At 48.2% G+C, this 19,304-nt stretch overlaps 2 protein-coding genes across 2 annotated transcripts; both read left to right on the plus strand.

The window, feature by feature from the left end:
- Window positions 1-7,759: 7,759 nt before the first annotated feature.
- LOC125955185 (antigen 5 like allergen Cul n 1-like) lies at window positions 7,760-9,218 on the plus strand. Its single transcript, XM_049686172.1, has 2 exons — window positions 7,760-8,118; window positions 8,189-9,218. The coding sequence occupies exons 1-2, from the start codon at window positions 8,109-8,111 to the stop codon at window positions 9,004-9,006; spliced, it is 828 nt and encodes a 275-aa protein (XP_049542129.1). The 5' UTR covers window positions 7,760-8,108; the 3' UTR covers window positions 9,007-9,218.
- Window positions 9,219-11,113: 1,895 nt separating this feature from the next.
- Window positions 11,114-19,123, plus strand: LOC125954865 (polyhomeotic-proximal chromatin protein-like). Its single transcript, XM_049685519.1, has 2 exons — window positions 11,114-14,743; window positions 15,706-19,123. The coding sequence occupies exons 1-2, from the start codon at window positions 11,912-11,914 to the stop codon at window positions 16,936-16,938; spliced, it is 4,065 nt and encodes a 1,354-aa protein (XP_049541476.1). The 5' UTR covers window positions 11,114-11,911; the 3' UTR covers window positions 16,939-19,123.
- The last annotated feature ends 181 nt before the right edge of the window (window positions 19,124-19,304 follow it).

A 19,304-nucleotide genomic window follows, 5' to 3' on the forward strand; every position in this document is an offset into this window, starting at 1 on the left:
TTCCGGTGGCGCTTAACAGCGGTGTTAACCACCAGCGCACCAGCTCCTCGCGGTATGGAGGCGATGTGTGTGTGTTTTTTTTTGTGGGATGGAGGGGGAGGGGGGAGGGGGAACATTTTAAAAAGGCTCTGCCCCCGTCTCCGTCCGTCGTCCGGTTCCTTGGGGAGAGATTTGCTCAACAAACACACACACACACACGCACACACCAGTACCGACGGTCGGCACGGATCGGTTCGTTTGTGGTCATGCGGTTGGCGGGACCAAGTCAGGGGGAAGGTTGGGGGTTGAGGGTGCGACGAATTTTGCGTTTTTCAGCCCCGCTCTCCCCCGCCACCCTTGGTTTTCATTTTTGATGTGTTGGCACCGAGCGCGTGCCCCCGAACCCCTTTCGTCCATTTTTTCAGTTCACTTCCATTATGGGGGTGTGCGGATGGCAAAAGGGGTAACTTGGATGTGCGCGCACATGTGTGTGTGTGTGCTGAACACTGGTGTGCAATCGAGGCAACCACCACCACCAACCACGTCGCTCCTAGCCGGATCCTGGCTGGCTGGCTTGTGCGAAACCCTGGCGGGGGTTGCTCCAAGGGGGTTGATGGTGAGGGCTGGGGCTGGGCGCTGCGTACCATCGGCTCCATGGATCTGTGTGTGTGTTCGATTTGTTACCAATCTGCTCCAACCACTTGCCCCCCTTCCCTACACAGTCGCATCGTCACCCCCACCCCCCACCCCCGCAAATCGAAGGGTGACTTTCGATCTCGCGGCTCGATGTTCGCCATTTTTTTTTTTCGTCGTTTTTCAACACAGAGAGCTCCCCGCTAGGAAGCAGCATCGGGATTAACTTGACAGCCGTGATCCGTGCACTGTAAGGGAGGGATGGATGAATGGGGATGTTATGGATACCAACGCGAGAGGGTAAGGCTCTAGGCGACTACCACCAGCGACAACAGGCAACACACACACACACCCGTCAAGCCGATTGAGATGTGTTGTGTTAGCTAATTATTCAATCATTAAGTACCTGCCGCAGACCGCAGACAGTGAAGCAATCGCACCACCCCCAATCCACGCACCCCCATATCACCCTCATCTTCTCACCACCTCAAACCGCGCTCCCTCATTATCAGTGCGCGCGAGTGCGAGTCTCATTCGGATGTTTCCGGCTTCCGACGACCATCAGCATCGCCGCCCCGGCCGTCGCGCGTCGCCGCTACTGCTTGTTACAGATTCTCTCCATTAAATATTAATCATCCCGGCTCCAGATCCCGGGCCGGGCTTTCGCGTCCGCGCGGTGCCGGCGGGCCTTTTCATCTCGACAAACGATCTAATCAACCGCACCGCGCTCGCCGCCCATAAATCAGTCAGCAAACCAACACCGTTGGCTGGCTGGCTTTTCCTGCGCGTCGCGCAAAGAAAATACGAAAGAAAACTCATCAGAGCAGCGGCGGCGGTGGCGGTGCGAGGAGAAAGTGAAAGCGGAGTGTGGAAACGTCGAAGCGGGAAGGCGGGAAGGCGGGAAACGAACGCATGCATTGCGAACCCAAGCAGCAGTCCTGTCGCTCGAGCGCGAACGAAGCAACTGAGAGTAAAGCACACACACACACGCGTGACACGAAATAAAAAGAACGGAGAAGATGAGCCACGGCCACAACACATGTTTTCCCGCCCTGATCTCCCGGACTCCCTGGGACGCGGGTACCCCGGGTGTGCCGCACCGGGAAGGTCCGAAGCGTGGCCTGGACCGGGGCCGGGGCCCGCGAGGGGTGGGTCACGACAGCGGCTCGCGGTAATTTGTTTTCGCTTAATTAAAATTAGCTCTCCCCTCCTCGAGGTTCTTCGCTTCCTCCCCTCCACCTCCACCCCGCACCACCATCCCCCTCCAACGGAAGACGGGGTGCATCATCTTTCTTTCGGGACGGCCCCCGGACCGACCCCGGATATACACACATGTGCATCCATCTCCATCCATCACGGCCGACAACGGACAGAAGCAAAAGGGGGGTGGGGGGGAGGGGTGGCCATATCTCGCTCTGCGCTGCACTGCCGCTGGGGTCCCGCTTGTTCTTGTTGTTGTTGTCCCCCTAATGATGCTATCAGGCGGCAATCACGCGTCGGTAGTCGAGGTCGTATAGCAGCCGTACAAGTCCTCTGACGCCCAACTGTGACTTCGATGTACCAGAGCGAGGGGGGGCGAGAGTCCAAATCGCGGTTTAAGGCGCTGGCATCTGGACTGGCCATTAAAAACACCTACACACCTTCGACTGCCAACGTCCCCAGACCCCAGGAATCTACAGGTTTATCATGTTTTCGGTGAAGGGCTGCCAAAAAAAAAGCGAGCGAGAGTGAAATCAAGTTGCGGTTAAGATGAAAGAAACACTCACTTACGATCGCTGAAGTTACCTGAAGGACCCCTAAAGGACTTAGATGATTGAAGAATGATATAGATTTCACTTTGCTCTCTAATGTTTTGACTTCTTTTTGGCTGCTTCAGGGTTCGCACAGTCGTGGATCTTCTCGTTTTTATCTTAAAAAAAACTGAACAAAGTCCGTGTTTGTAGTGTCTTCTTCCTTGAAAGTTTAACCATACGAGGAGTTCAGCAAAAATCGAAACAAATGGTAGTCTGGCGGTGGACAGGACAGTACTACCTATATGATGTGTGTTTCCAAAAGTACCCAGCCAAGTTCTCTTAATTTTTAGCCGAGGGCATAAAAATGTATGCGTTCTAGCGATGTCCTGGGTGAATGTGAAATCTTCATTCAATTCGTATGGCATCCGTATATCAAGCTGTTTTATGAGCAAATCCCATTTATAAGGTGTATAACCTTAACTTCGCTGTTTCTTTTTTGTCGAAAATAAAACACTTTTTTAAAAGTAGAAAGCCAACAATCAACTTCTCCAGAGTATTTTTCCTCGCTAGCTATCCATTTTTCCCATCTTCAGGGTACTTTGTGTATACTAATGAATTCTTCTTTGTGAGGCAAACCACTCAGGACAAGCCATTTTCCGGCATTTTCATACGGAATCCAAGTGTTCCATCGGCGAAAACAGGTGATAGTCTGAAGGAGCCATGTCTGGGGAATTAGCGGGATGAGATGGAACCTCCCAAGTGAGTGTACCAAAGTACTTTTGGACCATTTTTGACGAGTACGATGCAGCGTTGTCGTGGAGAACTATCAACTTCTCGCGGGTTTTTCCATAACTCGTCCTTTTTTAATGCAAGACACTGTGCAATTCGATTAGTCGTTAATGGTAGCGATGCCCATGCAACAGCTTCTTCTTCAGCTTCCCATTTTCCAATTGTTCAACCATTCCCATAGCCCCATAAGCCATAAGTTTGAAAAGGGCTGGTTTAGTAACTCGTAACTGCTGGGCAAGTATTTTTCGCGATTGGACGCATCATCCTGATCCCAAAAGGGCCGGCAATTCATGATCCTCAACTTTTCTGGGTAAATGTTCACGCTTCTTGTCCCTCAAATCAAGTCGGTCATTTTTTGAACCGAGACAAAACAAACCCCTCAAGTAGTTTCCGATCGTACACTGTCACCATCTAGCCTCTACAAGCCTTTTTATTGGAATCGACAGCCGGATTCTTCAAAGTAAAGCAAAAAACAGCAGACCTTCTAGTACGGTGTACTGTATGCTCTTCTTCTAGCATAATACTAGACATGATTATGCAAGGAAAAATGTATGTCTGTGGAGTTTTAACTGGTGTTGAACCCATGCAAAAAAACCAGTCGATTAAAGCTCAATTTGCTCGATATGCCCATCTATAAGCAAACAGCGGACGTTAAGGTTATACACCCGGTACATATGAAACAATCTAAGCACGTCAGTGACTTCTGGCATTCCATCTCTTCCACTTACGTTCCTCGACGATGAAGATGAAGTTGACAGAAGAGCGTCAAGGTTGTCAAACATTCCGAATGTCCAAATCCAGAATAGAATACTCCGTGTCTGTAGAGCGAGAGGTTATAACCTGACTCACTGTAAGGCTTCTGCGCTTCTCACAGTTGCAGTGACAGTTCTACGAGCTAGCAGCCGACTAACACGGCCGTCAGCTCACACCCATACCCACCCTCCCGCACCCTCCAGCACGCTCACAAAAGGCCGTGGCCGGGGCAGCACGGTGCAGCCACTGGCAGCAGCTTCACGCAAGCACCCAGCATAATCAAATCATCGAGGGAGTCACTGTGCCACCACCATCATCCCCCGCCCTTGGAGTCTGGGAGCAAAAATAGCTCGGGGCCCGGGGGTTTAGGCTCCCACACACACACACACACACCCTGCCCACCGCTTGTTGATATTTTATGCCCCATCAGCACCGCAATCGATTAATTACCGCGGGTTCGCGGCGTGCGACGGGTAATAGCGAGCGAAGGATGCGAGTCTCAAGACATTGCGCGACGAGGAGAAGGAGGGAGGAAGAGGAGAAGGAGGAGCAGAAGGAGAAGTTAGCGGCATAGCGGCTTGTTTGCATAGTGACATCTCATTCCACACGCCGCATCGCAGTCGGTGCGCTGCGGGTCACACCAGAGAATGGATACCGCCGGGCCGGGCCAGACCAGACCCAAGCCAGGCCGGGAGTTGCGAGGTGAGGTGCGGTGCGGTGCGGCGTGCGCGCGCTCTCGCGAATATCGCGAATGATTGATGAGAGGGAACATTTTTGCTCATTAGTGGGAAGAATAAATGGGCTGACAGTGGTAGTTTGTCATGGTCCCCATGGTGTGTCTGTGTGTGTGTGTGTGTGTGTGCGATGTGCCGTTATGTTTTGATTTTCGGAGGGAAATCCCTATCACACGTTCAACTTCGAGGGACTTCGCGTCTTTCGCCCGCAAATTATTTTCGCGCACGATCACCCGACAGATGAGGAAGGTGTGGAGATGTGTGGGGCGCGGGTTGAGTGCTCTAATTGGACCATTTAGTGCCATCGCCAACCCCCGTGAGAGTAGTGAGCGCGCGACGCGACGTACTTTTGGCGCGATCGATTGATTTCCTTTCGAGGCGGAGAGAGAGAGAGAGAGAGAGAGGCGTCCATTCATTTCTTCCAGTGCCAGTGAGAAAGATTTCTGCGCTTGAGCTTCAGGTTCATACCTTGATTATCAGCCGTCAGCCAGCGTTGGTCAGTTGCCAAGCACAGCGCGGCGTGCCCGGGGGGGGTGTGCCAATCAGTTCGGTATACACCGCGCACGGAGGCTCGTAGCCGTCAAAGCCGCAGATAAACGACGATTCGACGCTCACGGGTGCGTCTGTTTGACAATTGCGGGCGAAGGAAAGGTTCAACGTACCTCCCGACGCCGTCTAGCCGAGGAGGGGGATGAGGAAGGGGGAGGGGGGTCTGAGTGCACCATCATGGATGCATTCCATTTACCGTTTGGCTTAATGTGCCAGCCAAGTACGTTGAACAATACATTATTATAAAATTTGTTTCCTTTTTTCATATGTAAGGACGGACGAGCCTTTCGTTTACGTTTCCAATAGCAAAGAAATGGGGATGGAAACATTTCCTTCCCTACTCATCACCGTATCCCGTGCTTGATTAGTTGTAAAGCTTTTTTTAACAAAACCGTAAAAATCATCACTTTTTTTGCTTCATAAAACTATCAAGAAAATGTTCAAATTAATGCTCTAATTTCCTTGGAACAAATATTAGTTTGTTAAGCGATGCTTCTTCAGGTGCACAACTACCTAGAAAAGGTTCTTTACAAAACAAGCTTTACATCAATTTAGAGGCTCCAGTCCAGGAAACATTAGCTGGGATTTTTTTTTTGGGGGTGTTAAACGCTCTGGAAACGACCGATTTTGTTAAACATGTTTTCAATTACCTTTTCTAATTGAATTGTTATTTTTGGAAAAGCATTAATCTTTTGGGAAACCTTCTACACAAGCTCCACAGCCTTCATCTTCATGTTACTAAACGATACCAGGTTAAAAAAAATAATTATTACTCGAGAACTTCTACTGCATCTCGTGAAATGTTTGATGTTGAATCAATGATTTGTGCGACAAAAGGTTCAACATGATTTGGGGAGCAAGAAATAAGTGTTTAAAAATTCAAAATAAAAACAAAAAAATTTGGATTCTAAAAGCGACTGCAAAGGGTTTTATTTAAACATTATTCGACTGTTTCTGACACATTTTTTTTCTAGTATGTTTTTTGCTTGTTGAAGAAAGTAAACAGTAAAATTCATTGTTCGGTTTAGACTTAGGCCTTGACAAAACAGAAAACATTCAATCACTGCACAATCTGTTGCTATATGATTTTCTGGGACGATTTTTCCCGCGAACGGACTCCGTCAAAGCTCGGATGCAGACGACAAAAAAGCTGCCCCGCATCTGCCGGCCAGTAGCGCAACCAATGGTGCTTTGCCTTCTCCCTTCCACCCTTCCATCCCTCACCGAAGCTTTAACCGTTATCACTTTCTTCTGCAGTGGTAGTGGTACACAACTGGTGGAATGGAATCGATCACAGGGCTCAAGGCTCAAGGTTCAAGGCTCACGGGGCACATTATGGCGGGGGTCCTTGGCCACCATTTTCCTATACGTTTTCTTTTTGCCGTGACCGACCAATATGTCTACATGCTGGTGTGTGTGTGTGTGGTTGGTAAACTGGATTAGATAGGCGCGCCTTTAATCGATGGAGGATACGGCAACGGCCCCGCTAACGGTAATCAGAGAGCGATCGAAAAATTAGCATAACTCATCCGCATTTCTAATGAGACCCGGACTTTTCGAAGCGCTACGCCGCTAGTCACACGGGGATCGAGAGTCGTGAAGAGTAGTAGTGATGATAGCGAGGTAGTAGTGGAGTCTGCGGACTCGCGTGGTACCAACATGAGTCACCAAATCCAAATGTGGCACTCGTCGTCGCTCGCTAAAGGTGAAACGCATAATTGGCCAAAGGCTAAAAGCAACATTCGACTTCCTTCCGCCTGACTCACACACACACACTCTCTCCATCTCTCTGTTATGCGACCTGCGGGCTAACCTTGAACTGAACCGTTTTTCTTGCACAACCCTGGCCCCGACAGCGGATGGTCAGTGTCCACATCGCATCGCATCATCGCAAACCCCCCTCTTCCCCTTTACCTGTTCTTGCCCTCCGCACCACCCGGAAGATCGGTCGATGAAGAGGGGTAGGGGGTGGATGGTGGTGGATGCTGTGACGAGTCCGGCTGCGCGGTCACGGCTCTAGAACCGGTTCCACGGTCTGCGAACCTCATGCGCGCGCGATTGCCATTTGCATTTCCACTAAGCACCCGGCTAGAGAAATGGTTTAAAGGCGGGGGGGAGGGGGTGGGGGTTGGTGGGGTGTTGCTGGATAAAGAAAGAAGTTTGGAGGGATGGTTCATTCATCATCGCGCTTGATACTTCGCAGCGGGAAGCGGGAAAGTAGTAGACAGACTGCAGCAGCTAGAGCGAGAGAGAGAAAGAGAGAGAGAGAGAGAGAGAGAGAGAGAGAGAGAGAGAGCGAGAGAGTGGGGAAGAGAGGCCGATGGGGGAGGGGGAACCGGTTTTTCCCCAAATTTCCTCACATCCCGACCGACACCGGGCTGGCCGGACGCGCCAATCGATCGATGATGGCGGCTGACTGGCTACAGCGACAGTATCGTCGCCGCCGCCTCCTCCTCCTCCTCCTCCTTCTGCTCCTCCTCATTCATCTGGTGGGGTGTGATTTCGCCAGATCACCGATGACGGTCACACGGTCGCGAGGCACCGGCACCGGCAGTGGAGCAGTGGAGCGCGTGTGACAACGATCCGGTTTGTACGCGCGAGAACAGACGGCCAAAGAATCAGAGACCGGCAGTAGCGCGCGCACGAAAGAGAGAGAGAGAGAGAGGTAGGGCGGGGGAACAACTTTGAGGAGAGGTTGGTGCCGCTTCGGCTTCATCTTCGCTTTCGGCTGTCTTGAGACCACCAACCGTCACCACGTACCAGTTGCTGTTAGCGTGTACCGGCCGTCAGCTGTGTGGCCCCTCCGGTAGTGGCCCTGAACGTGACATTGTGACGTCGCTCGCTCTCTCTAGCTCTCTCCCTCTCTCTCTCTGTGTGTGCGAGTCTCTGACTTAGTATCCTCGTAGCTAGCTCGTATGGGCTTCTATCTCGCAAGACAATGGCACAAGGTAAGGAAGGTACTGCGCCTACGACCTGTTGGCCCCGTGTATGTACTCAGCGTAAAGCGTTTACCCGCAGGTATTGAATTGACAGCACGAGGAGGAGCACGCGGAGGTTGGTGGAGGTGTCGGTGTGTGACGCCGGTGGTGGTGTTGCTGGTACTGGTAGCGATCCCCGGACACGGTCAGGAGGTGAACGGGCTCGGTTACACCTACTGCCAGCCGAGCCTGTGCCAGGGCGGCCAGCAGGAGCACGTCGGCTGCTACTCGGAGTACCCGTTCGGGAAGGCGTGCCAGGGTCGGAAGCCGGAGCTCGTACCGATGACACCGGAGCGGAAGGCGGCCCTGCTCGATCAGCACAACCGGCAGCGGCAACGGTTGGCGCTCGGGCAGCTGCCCGGTTACCAGCAGGCGTACGCGATGCCCCAGCTCTACTGGGACCACGAGCTCCAGTGGCTGGCCGAGCTGAATGCACGCTCGTGCGTGTACGCACACGACCACTGCCGGAACACGCCGACATTCCCGCGCGTCGGCCAGAACATTGCCATCATACGGCACTTCGGGCTGAACGTGACCAAGGACGAGGTGGCCCGGTACATCGTGAACCACTGGTTCGACGAGTACCCGCTGGCGTACGGCTTCGTCGATCGCTATCCGGACGCGTACGTCGGTCCGGACTTTGCCCACTTCACCCAGATCGCCAACGATCGGGCGGTGCGGATGGCGTGCGGTATGGTATCCTGGCAGACGTACAATGGGTACGTCTGGACGCACGACTACCTCGTCTGCAACTACTCCTACTCGAACGTGATCGGTGAGAAGTCGTACACCAAGGGACCGACGATGAGCGGCTGCCCCTACGGTCCCAGCCCGTACTACGATGGACTCTGTCGATGAGGAGGATGCGCGCCACGCTGAGCGGACGATATCAATCCTTCCTCCACCCCCGCCGCCGAAGACCCTCGCAATCGCAATCCACTATCAACGAATTCTAGATGACATTACGCGTGCGCGTGTGTGTGTGTGTGTGTGTGTGTGTAGGTTTGAGCATTTGTTTTGTTTGCACAACTGAATAAACGGTAAAAGCGAGGGCAGCAATAATTCTTGCTTGCTCGATTCCAATAACGTCGCGTCACGCAGTCGCAGTCATTCGGAACTTCAGTTGAATTGAATACATCTTAATTAGTTGGGGAATAGCAAGAACGTGACCAGTGAAGGCAATGACGCCCTTTTTGTTCATTGGGGCGCGCCATCATCATCATCAAAAATGCATTAAAGTAGGAGAATTCGAGGAAGCAGAGGAATTCTGACTGGCGATGAGCTCAACTTTTTTTTAGAAGAATCACTGTATTGCACAATAGGGTTTAAAGATGATCATACGATCATTCTGAACGTGCTGCTGAGAATTCAACAGTCCGAAAATGAGCGGGAAAGTGCCAAAAGTATACTAAAAAAAACCAGGTGAATGCCACATTTTTATATCGAGAAGACGGAACATACCACAATGATCCTGACTGGCGATGTTAAACAAATCAGCAATCACCATGAGCATGACAACTAAACAGTCATTAAACATTTTTAATGTACTGGTTTTTTACCTATAATTTTTCAAATATTCAAAATATGCTCTAAGGCGCTCGACAAGAGGTTGTAGAGATTTGTGTAGAGTTCCATCGTATAACAAATTCTCCTTGCACAGTGTTATACGGAGCAACAGGATCTAGGAAGTCGAAGTTTGCATACTACGGGCCGTGGTGTTTTAAATAGATAGGCGGTGTCCAAGGATGTGCAAACTTTTCACGGCACATGGAATGTTCATACATACAAACTATTGGTGTGCAGAACGGCGTGCGATCGCACGTCCTAAAAGCTACTTTAACCACATTCGATACACTGAAACGCGTAACTTTATGCACACATGCGCACATAGTTTAACAAAAAAAAGTACTTTAAGCCGCTCGATAAACATATAACGCGGCATTTTACTGTAGCCCGCTTCGTACATGTAAACAAACCCTTGCGATCTGTGCATGGCGACTTTTTCATGTTTTAAACTCAATTAGTTGTTTAAATCAAAGTAAATTGCGTGAAATCATTGTGTGGTGTAAACTTTAACTTGCATTTGGATGGGGCTTCGATGTATTGAAATGAATGAAGATGATGGAATCTACCAAGGTGTTTTAGATAGAGAGGTGATGTCTTAGCCGCTTTGACAGGTCACCATATTGAATTTGTTTGACAGTGGTGGCCGGACTCTCTATATCAACAAAACCACGTGAGTTTCAAGAAGAAGAAAAAGAAGCCATGGGTAAGTTTAGTCTAGGCTGGGCATGTCATGAGAAGGGCAGACGACGACCCAGCCCGTAAAGTCTTCTTAGGCCTTCCGGATGGACAGAGAGGTCGTAGTAGGCCCAAATCGAGATGGAGCGACGGTATCGACATTGACGCCAGAATAGCAGAACTAACGACCTGGAGGACGACGACGCTCGATCGCGAGCGGTGGAGGAATCTTCTGTGGCAGGCCAAGACCGCTCGTCGGTTGTAGCGCCGAATAAGAAGAAGAAGAAGAAGAAGAAGTACCTGATTTCACTCTTTTTCGAATGTTTAAATGATTCAGCTATATAAGATCAATCGAGCGACCGAGTTGTGTTTTACAGAGAGTGAGCGCGGCCCAGAAACGCCAGCTAGCTCTGGTTCTAGGCCGGGTGGCAAGACCCACGGACCGATACCATATTGAAATACTAGGAAGAATTTTGGGAATACTTGTATAAACTTTAACTTTCGTGCCACTTTTCGTGAATTTTAACTGTCATAATACCACGGAAAAGCGAAAACAGCTCCGTAAAGAGCGTTCCCGAAGTAAACATCCCACAGTCCCACCAATGTCAAACTGTGAAGTTTTTTTCTAAAATCCGATTGGGGATTTCTTCTACAAAAAGCTACCTGTCTATTGTACCTAAGTACCTTGGTCCAGTCCGACATTTTCACAGTGATGCTCGGTAAAATATACGCGTTTGGTATAAAAAAAGGCAAAATTTTCATGAAAAATCAAAATTTTGAACTAAAACTGGCCTGCGTGCCACTGTGGCGTTGTTTTGGTTCACGGTTGTGAGGTTAGAGATCGCTGTAAAAATCCAAGTAAAAACGCGAAATTCTGAACATTTTGGAGTAATTTCGCACGATTTCAGAGCAAATCAACATCATTACCAACTACCGCAGCCATTCCCATTGGAAAAGTGCCGAAAAGGTGGAAAACCGTGGAAATTACGAACAGATCCACGGAACGAACAAACGAAAATGAGGCTGAATCAGCGGAAAACGATTGAACCCACTAGCAATAATCGCTCACTATCGATGTAAACCACAAAAAGAACATATTGCGAGCCCACCCGTTTAGCAAACAGCGTTTTGGCTAGGTTTCACGCTCCACGGACATGTAATCGTTTGACAGCGTGTGAGGGTTAAGCGTAAAGTTTTTGGCATAATTTTTACATTTACGCTACAGTTACGCCTCTTGTGGCCACCGCTACTAAAATACTTCGTTTCGTTCTTGTTTGTGCCGTACGCTCCGTTTTCTGTCGCCGAACTTTTACCTAAACATATAAATCCGAGAAGGTGCGTAGTTTGCCCTGCCCAATAAAGGGCACCGTTTGTGCGTGTAAGCTTGTGTACGCTAGAGTGCATCACCGACCGATAAACGCCTAATCGTATCTTACGTTTACACGCTTTTATGCGTCTCGACGGAGTGGCGTATCGCCAGCCTTGAGATGCGCCGGACCGGAAGCAAAAAATAAAAGCAAAGATGAATCCCATTTCGCTGTATATTACGATATCGCGGCTGGTGTTTAAGAGCGATCTGCCGAGCGAGCTGCAGGATCTGAACCGACTGCTCCCGTATCTACGCAAAAGCCTCAGCTGCGTCGTTTGCTGCAAACTGCTCGTAGAACCGCAAAGTCCGTCCGCGGCTGGCTGTCAGCACCATGTATGCCGCAAATGCATCGGCAAACGTAAGAAACTTAAGCCAGCGTGTCGCTTCTGCAAAGATGCGCCCCAGTATACTGGTAACATGCAGCTTCGCATCGTACTGCAAGGCTACAAGAAGATATGCTTGTACATCCGGGGGCATTCGGTGTTTCTCGATATCAAGAAGTGCGCTATGGACCAGATGGGAAGTATAGTGGGTGGACGAACGGGGCACTCCAACAACAACGGGGCGTCCCCGAACAGTCTCATGGATCTCATCGATGAGGGCGCAGATTTTGAGGATGACTTCGAGTGTAACTCTGGTTTGACGAAAGCGGCTTACTCCATACTACCCTGCATTTTCCCTGTACCGGTGGTGCGGAAACGAACAACCGCTTACAAAATCAAGAAGGCACTCCACACTGGTCAGAAGTCTGGCGACGGCGGCAGGGTCCCAGCCGCCGCACGGAAATGCCTCCCCCAGGTACTGCTGCACGAGTATCAAAAGCAGCCCTCAGAGAGAGAACACACGCGTCAGCAAAGGAGTCTGCAGCAGCAGTACACTCAGCGGAAACAGAAACCGCGGGCCCAACTTCAAACACATGGTCAGCAACAACTACAGGAACAGATCCAAGGGCAACCTCACCAGGGCATGGATCTACAGCAACAACCACCCCAGCCATCAGCACACGTTAGCAAGCCAAAAGTATCACAAACGCAACAGCTCATCCTTCAACCACAACAACAATCAACGGTACAGCAGCAGCAACAGCAGCAGCAGCAGCAGCATACTCTTCAACCGCACCAACAACAGCACGTGCAGGTAGTCAAACAAGCACAAGCACAACAGGTCGCACCTGAAGGTCAGCAGCAGCTTCAGCGATTCCGACAACAGATGCAACAATTTAAACAGCAGCAGCCCCAGCAATCAACGCTGGTGCAAAAACCACAACAACCGATTGTGCAGCAGCAACATTCGCAACAAATCCTACAACAGGCACAACAAAGGCAACAGCTACAGCAGTTGCACCAAATTCAGCAGCTGCAGCAGCTTTCGCAACAGCAACCGCAGCATCAGCTGCAACAGCAACCGTTACAGCAAAAGCAGCTTCAACAGCCGCAGATACTGCAAAAGCAACAACAATTGCAGTTACAGCAAAAGCAGCAGCAGCAGCAGCAGCCACAATCGCAAACACAACCACAACCGCAAACGCAGCAGCAGCAGCAGCAACAACAACAAGTGCAGCTACAGCAAAAGCAGCAGTTGTCAAATCCTACAATGCTCTCCCAACCGCAGCAGAAATTGTTATCTTCTTCGTCTGTACCAACATCACAGCAACCGAATAATCTTCAGGCTTCAGTGTATCAGATTCAGCAGCAACCGCAACTGCTGCAACAGCAACGAATAAACAAGCTAGGAAGTAGCCCATTAATCATCCAGCCCACAATTCGTCGGGTCATTGCATCTTCTCGCGCCGGTCCAACCATTATACACGCGAAACTGCCACCAACACGATCCCCGACCATTACGGCCAACGCCACTTCCATCGTCCCCACAAACCTGCTGCAGCCTGGGACCGGCAGTGCTCCGACGCCAGTCGTCAAGAATGCTTGTCCTCCGACGACACCACGTATCGTAAACATAACTAAACCACAGGAGATCAAATACCAGTCAGCCCCAATCAAGACGGTCTCGAATGGCTCTACAATGTATTCCGTTGTGTATGCCGGCAACAGTAACAAGGTGTCGGTGAAGCGCAAATCGGATGTTCCGATAACGAGGGCAACCAGCGCTTTTCCTTTGAAAATTGCCACAACAACGATGCAATCCCTCCAACAACCCAAAGCGATAAACAACCCAACGGTCGACCAGCAGGCCAAGATCGTCCAGCAACCTCTGACAGCCTCGCTGCCTGTCGCTAGTCCGAGCCAGTTGTCTAAAACGAATACCCCTAATCAACCTGTTGTTGGCCAGCAATTGCAACAGCAGCAACGCACAACGCAGCTTCAGGTGCGCTCACAGCAACCTATAGCAGCGCAACTTTCACAACACCAAGCACTGGTTGCTTCTAAGACGCTCCTCCAGCGCACAGTGCCGTCGCAGCTCGCTGCTGATCATGTGAATGTAGCACCTCGTGCACAGCACGTAGTGTTTCAACAGACATCGAGACAGCAGCAGGGCCAGCCACAACAGGTGAAAGTATTAAATCAATCACTAGGGCAACTGCAACAACAACCGAAGGTGATCCAGTTACAAGGATCTGTCCCACAGCAGCCACAGCAACAGTTGCAGGGACAGCATCAGCTACCTCAGCAATCACATTTACTCCAGAAAAAAATTTTGCTGCATGCTGGATCTCAAAAATCACCTCAAGTACAACAGCAACCACAGCAGGTGCAGCAACAGCAGCTCGTGATGCTGCAACAGCAGTCGCAGCCCCAACAGCAAACGCAGTCCCAACCTCAAACACAGCAGTCGCAACAGCAACAACAGCAGTTGCTGCAGCAACAATCAATAAAACGGAAAGGCTGTCGCTGTGGAAATGCTACGCCAACTCCCGGCAAGTTGACTTGTTGCGGTCAACGTTGTCCGTGTTATGTTGATTCAAAATCATGCGTCGACTGTAAATGCCGCGGCTGTCGCAATCCACACCGTGCTGATGGACTCAAGGTGGGTTACCCATTTCTCCCCACAACAGTAACTCCGAAAGTCTATAACAATCTTGGGATCTCTTACAGGTTTGGAAAGATATTGCACTTTTGATACAAAATTTTGTCACAAAAATAGTAGTATAGCTATGCTCAGAACGACTGAAACTGAAAATTTATACATCGTAATGATGTTAACCAAAGTGAATGTCAATATTAACAAATCCGTTGTGTAAAAACATATACTACTGTGTCCAAAAAGTAAGGTAACACGGCACCCAAATTGCCCGCATAAATGGATATCTTTAATTTTGTTTTTTTTTTATAGGTTGTCAGCACTGTTATTGATAACCATGACAAGTTTCACGTCAAAATATTCACTAGTGTTTGAGACACGCATTATTTTGTGAACTGTTAAAAGTGCATTCTTCGTTTTTGGCCATGTCGCAAATTTTCAAGCAAAGAATTTGCATTAAAAATATTTTTTCTGCTGCGGATACACCAATGTCAATGGTACAGAAAGTCTTTGGTGACAATACTATGTCCAAAAACAATTTTTACAAGTGGTGGAAAAACTTCCAGCATGGTCGGGAACGTTTTGAAGAGGAAGAACCAACGTCAATCGGTGTAGCTCGTGCCCCAAAAACTTGATGATTTGGTGCTGGAAAACCGTCGATTAACCGCTTTGCTGACGATATTGGCATATCAAAAATATCCGCTAATCACATTTTGAAGGATGGTTTTCATCTCAAGCGCGTCAGCGCTCGATCACGATAATATTAGACAGAACAGATTCAAGCCGCTGCGAAAAAGGTGCCGAAGGCCATTCCTAAAGACGACTTTTTCACGTGTTACGAAAACTGGAAATTTCGTCGGCATAAGTACCATATCCCGGGCTTGCTCGGTTGACAATTTTGTTGTTATTTACTTTACATTAATGTTACACGCTGGGTCCAACTAGTAATTTATATCATATCTTTGCAGATTCGGCGAAGTCTTTCTGAACTGTTGCAACAATACAATGCCCCAACCACGGTCGAAGGTAGCAGCGGCGGCGATGTCAAGGATGGTACGAAGTTGGTGTTGAGTGGTATGGGAGCAAATATCTCGGGTGGTCCATCCGGCAGCAGCCTGATCACAGGGCCGAAAATAACGCCCGTCACTTACAGCATGACCGCTGCGAAAATGAGCCAGGAAGCGGTTGCCAGTGCTAATAATGGTGGTAGTAGTAATGTAAAAGTTATCAACACTGGCCAACATCTCCAAGTAGCCAAGACTCCAGCCCCAGAAGTGACAAGTGTTGCAGCTTCCAGTGTCGCTAACACCATTTGTACCCCGCAAACGGTCATGTACAAAGCGGGGAAACCATTGGTGAGCCGCTTTCTACCTACTATGCACTCGCTACCAGTGGCGACAGCATCTACTAGCCTAGCCAGTGATACCAGTGTGTCGGTTCGACCGTTCGTTGGAGGGTTTGTCAATGGTAATTCAACCACTACGGTGAGCTATCTGCCCGTAGCGACCACCAGCGCCCTATCAACAGCATCATCGTCATCATCGGCTACCATCTCGACAGCTTCCGGTTCTACATCGACTATTAATACAGGTTTGTTTTTCGGAGTAGACAGCGCAAGGTCGCTGCCTCTGTCGGTAAATACACCGGCTACAACGGCTGCTACCGGTCAATACGGGCGTCTCTGGGCACGACCGAATGACTCTAAGCAAACGGTGCCCACCTTCGCTGGAAATGTCAACATTGCAGACGGTGGAGCGGGACCATCGAAGACAAATGCCCATGGGGGGTCTCTTGCACCGCAAATAAGAGCACGCAGTATATCTAAGCCGGACGCAATGCTCGGACAGACCTCGAGCCAGCCAAGCCTCAGCAGCGCTACCAACTTTGCCTCCACTTCGTTCTCCACTGCGATTCCGCGCAGTTCACCTTCGGCGCCGCGCTTTGGATCGGATTCGTCCACCCTTGCGTATTGCTCGCCAATCTCTTCCACTACCGATTCGTCGCTGATGATGTTGAACGCTGCTGCCGCATCTAGCAATCTGTCGACCAACAATAATCTTGTGTTTCTCAATCCAAGTCACGGACTTCCAAGCGATTTGGCCAACCTTACCGGCTATGATGTCATTCTTGATTCGGATGGCGGACTGGATCTTTGCCAAGATCTGGAGCTTAATGCGGCCAACCTGATGCCTTTCGACTGATTGGATCCGATCGAAAGTTTAACGACCGCAGGCGGAATTTTTATTTATAGTCGTCTGAGTTTTTTTTACTTACTATCAGCTAATCGTGTAGAATGTAAAATTATATGGCATAAAGCTTTGGTTAGAATAGAATCTACCATTACTGGTGATTCCAATTCATTTGCGATCGACAATCGCCACTATTCGCATCGGTTTTGATTGGTTACAAAAACTTTAGCTTAGCTTTCCTTTCCTTAGCGCTGGCAAGTTTTTTTAATCTATAAATACAGGGCTAACCTCTGCATTAAAAGAAAGAGACAAAATGTGAATGGCGATATATTTCTGTAAATTAATATGTAAACGGAAGGTAATTTATCGCCATTCAAATGTTGACCCGTTTTTTAATGCATAAGTTATTTAGTAAAGTTTCAAAAACTATCCGCTTCCGATTGATCCCCTAGATCGAAGGTCTCAGGCTCCTATTAGCATACGTCCCGAATGAGATATCGCACATACGCTCTGAGATCCTTCATTACTATGATTTAATGTATCTAATTTCAGCTTTCTCGAAGCATGGGCTTTAATCCTAAGAAATATGGATCGAGATCCTTCAATCGGAGATCTTCCTTTTACTTATCAGTTAAAAGTTCTTCACTGTTTTTACTTGCTGTGGTTACTCGTAAATGTTGATGTGGATGAATTGATATCTGTTTGATTAGTATATCCGGTAGATAAGCAGCTAAATAGTAGAGCGTGGCAATGCAATTAATATGATAAGAAGATAAGTGATAGAAAAAGATGAAAAACAAAGCAACGAGAAGAAAAGAAATTTGGACGTTAAAAAAGGAAGAATGATTTCAAAAGAAGAATATTCATGTCAATTTCTTCGCTATTCACGTTCGGTTTCTGTTGTTCTTGCTGAGTGCATCTAATTTTATTTTTCTAATTTAAAATGGGTAAATCGTGCTTTGGTTTGGTTTAATTATATGTAAAATGCTTTCTCCTCTCCTTGGATGAAAGTTTATAAAATAACGAATCTTGCTGCAGCTGTAGTATGTAAGGGTCAGAACTTAAGTGCATCTCACAAATTAAGCCCTACTTAGGCCACATACTTTCATCTGCTACTAGCAGCTCCAAACAATCAATTGTATAAATGTCATAAATGATTTTTTTTTCAAAATGTTTCAGTAAAAATTAGATAGCGAAAAAGAATCCATTTCAATTGACATATTTTGATCGTTTCAAGATCACCGAACAACATAATCGTGTATCCAACCTGTACAAAGTTTTGCTACTATATACATTTTTTGTAAGTGTATTAGGCCGATACTAAACACATAGTCTGACTGCAGTGTGAGGCGCAACGATGTAGAGCTGTACAGCTATTGTCAAAAAATCTGAAAGCTGGAGGCGTTTGCTTTTCTCGATAAAAGGTGGCAAATTAACTAAATTTCTGTCTAGTGGAATAGTTGTGGAGTTTGTTTAGTGGATATACTTTTTTGAACTCTTATTTCTAAATACATGAGAATTCTTTATCTATCTTCAAATACTGTTTTGTAAGTTGTAATTCAGTATTTTAGAGTAAGAAACACCAACGACGCCATATGATACACTGTACAATCACTGGTAGCAAGAGCGTTGAATACCAGGACGTTATCATAAACCTGGGTTCTTAAGAACAGAAAAATCGGCAGGCGAACGGAGCGCAATCTCATGTATGGCCATGATATGGCAAGAGAGTGAAACACACACTTAGCAGAACAAAAGTGAATCCCGAAGTAGTCTGTTGCTCAGCGCTGCAGGTGTTAAAGCTGTAGATCATCCATCCTCGCTGTCTATAATATTCATTCACCTGCTGCACATGCTACGCATTTTGTTTTCCATTGAAAATCTGATATTTTACCCTTGCCACCTAACTAACTATTGAATTCTGAACTAACTTGAACACGTGAATTGTTTTTGAAAATACGACTACGAGAAATATTAAAAGTATGTATAAGTCGAATATGAGAAACATTAAAAGTGCTAGCATATATCAATGCCAGCTTTCGTTGTTATACATCCTTCGAGTGGCATCTGTCCCAGTTGGTATGGTCATGTGAGACAGCCACCTATCTCTACATTAGATTAAGGTCGATTAGCATTAGCACAGTGTAGAAGAAGCATGGATGGATGGATTCTTAATAAAGCTACTGCTCGATCGTAACGACAATGAGTATCAGGAGACGGTGTGATTTGATTTTGCTTTAGCGAAGTCCTGCTTCGTTCTGAAATCGGGATGTATGCTAATCAAAGATTCAGTCGACTGCCAAATGGACGGGCAACAAGAGAAGCCAATGCTGTGTTTTCTAAAAGTGTTGCGTTGGTTCGCAACGAATGAAGGAAAA

Source organism: Anopheles darlingi, chromosome X (genome assembly GCF_943734745.1).
Source record: "Anopheles darlingi chromosome X, idAnoDarlMG_H_01, whole genome shotgun sequence".
NCBI lineage: Eukaryota > Metazoa > Arthropoda > Insecta > Diptera > Culicidae > Anopheles > Anopheles darlingi.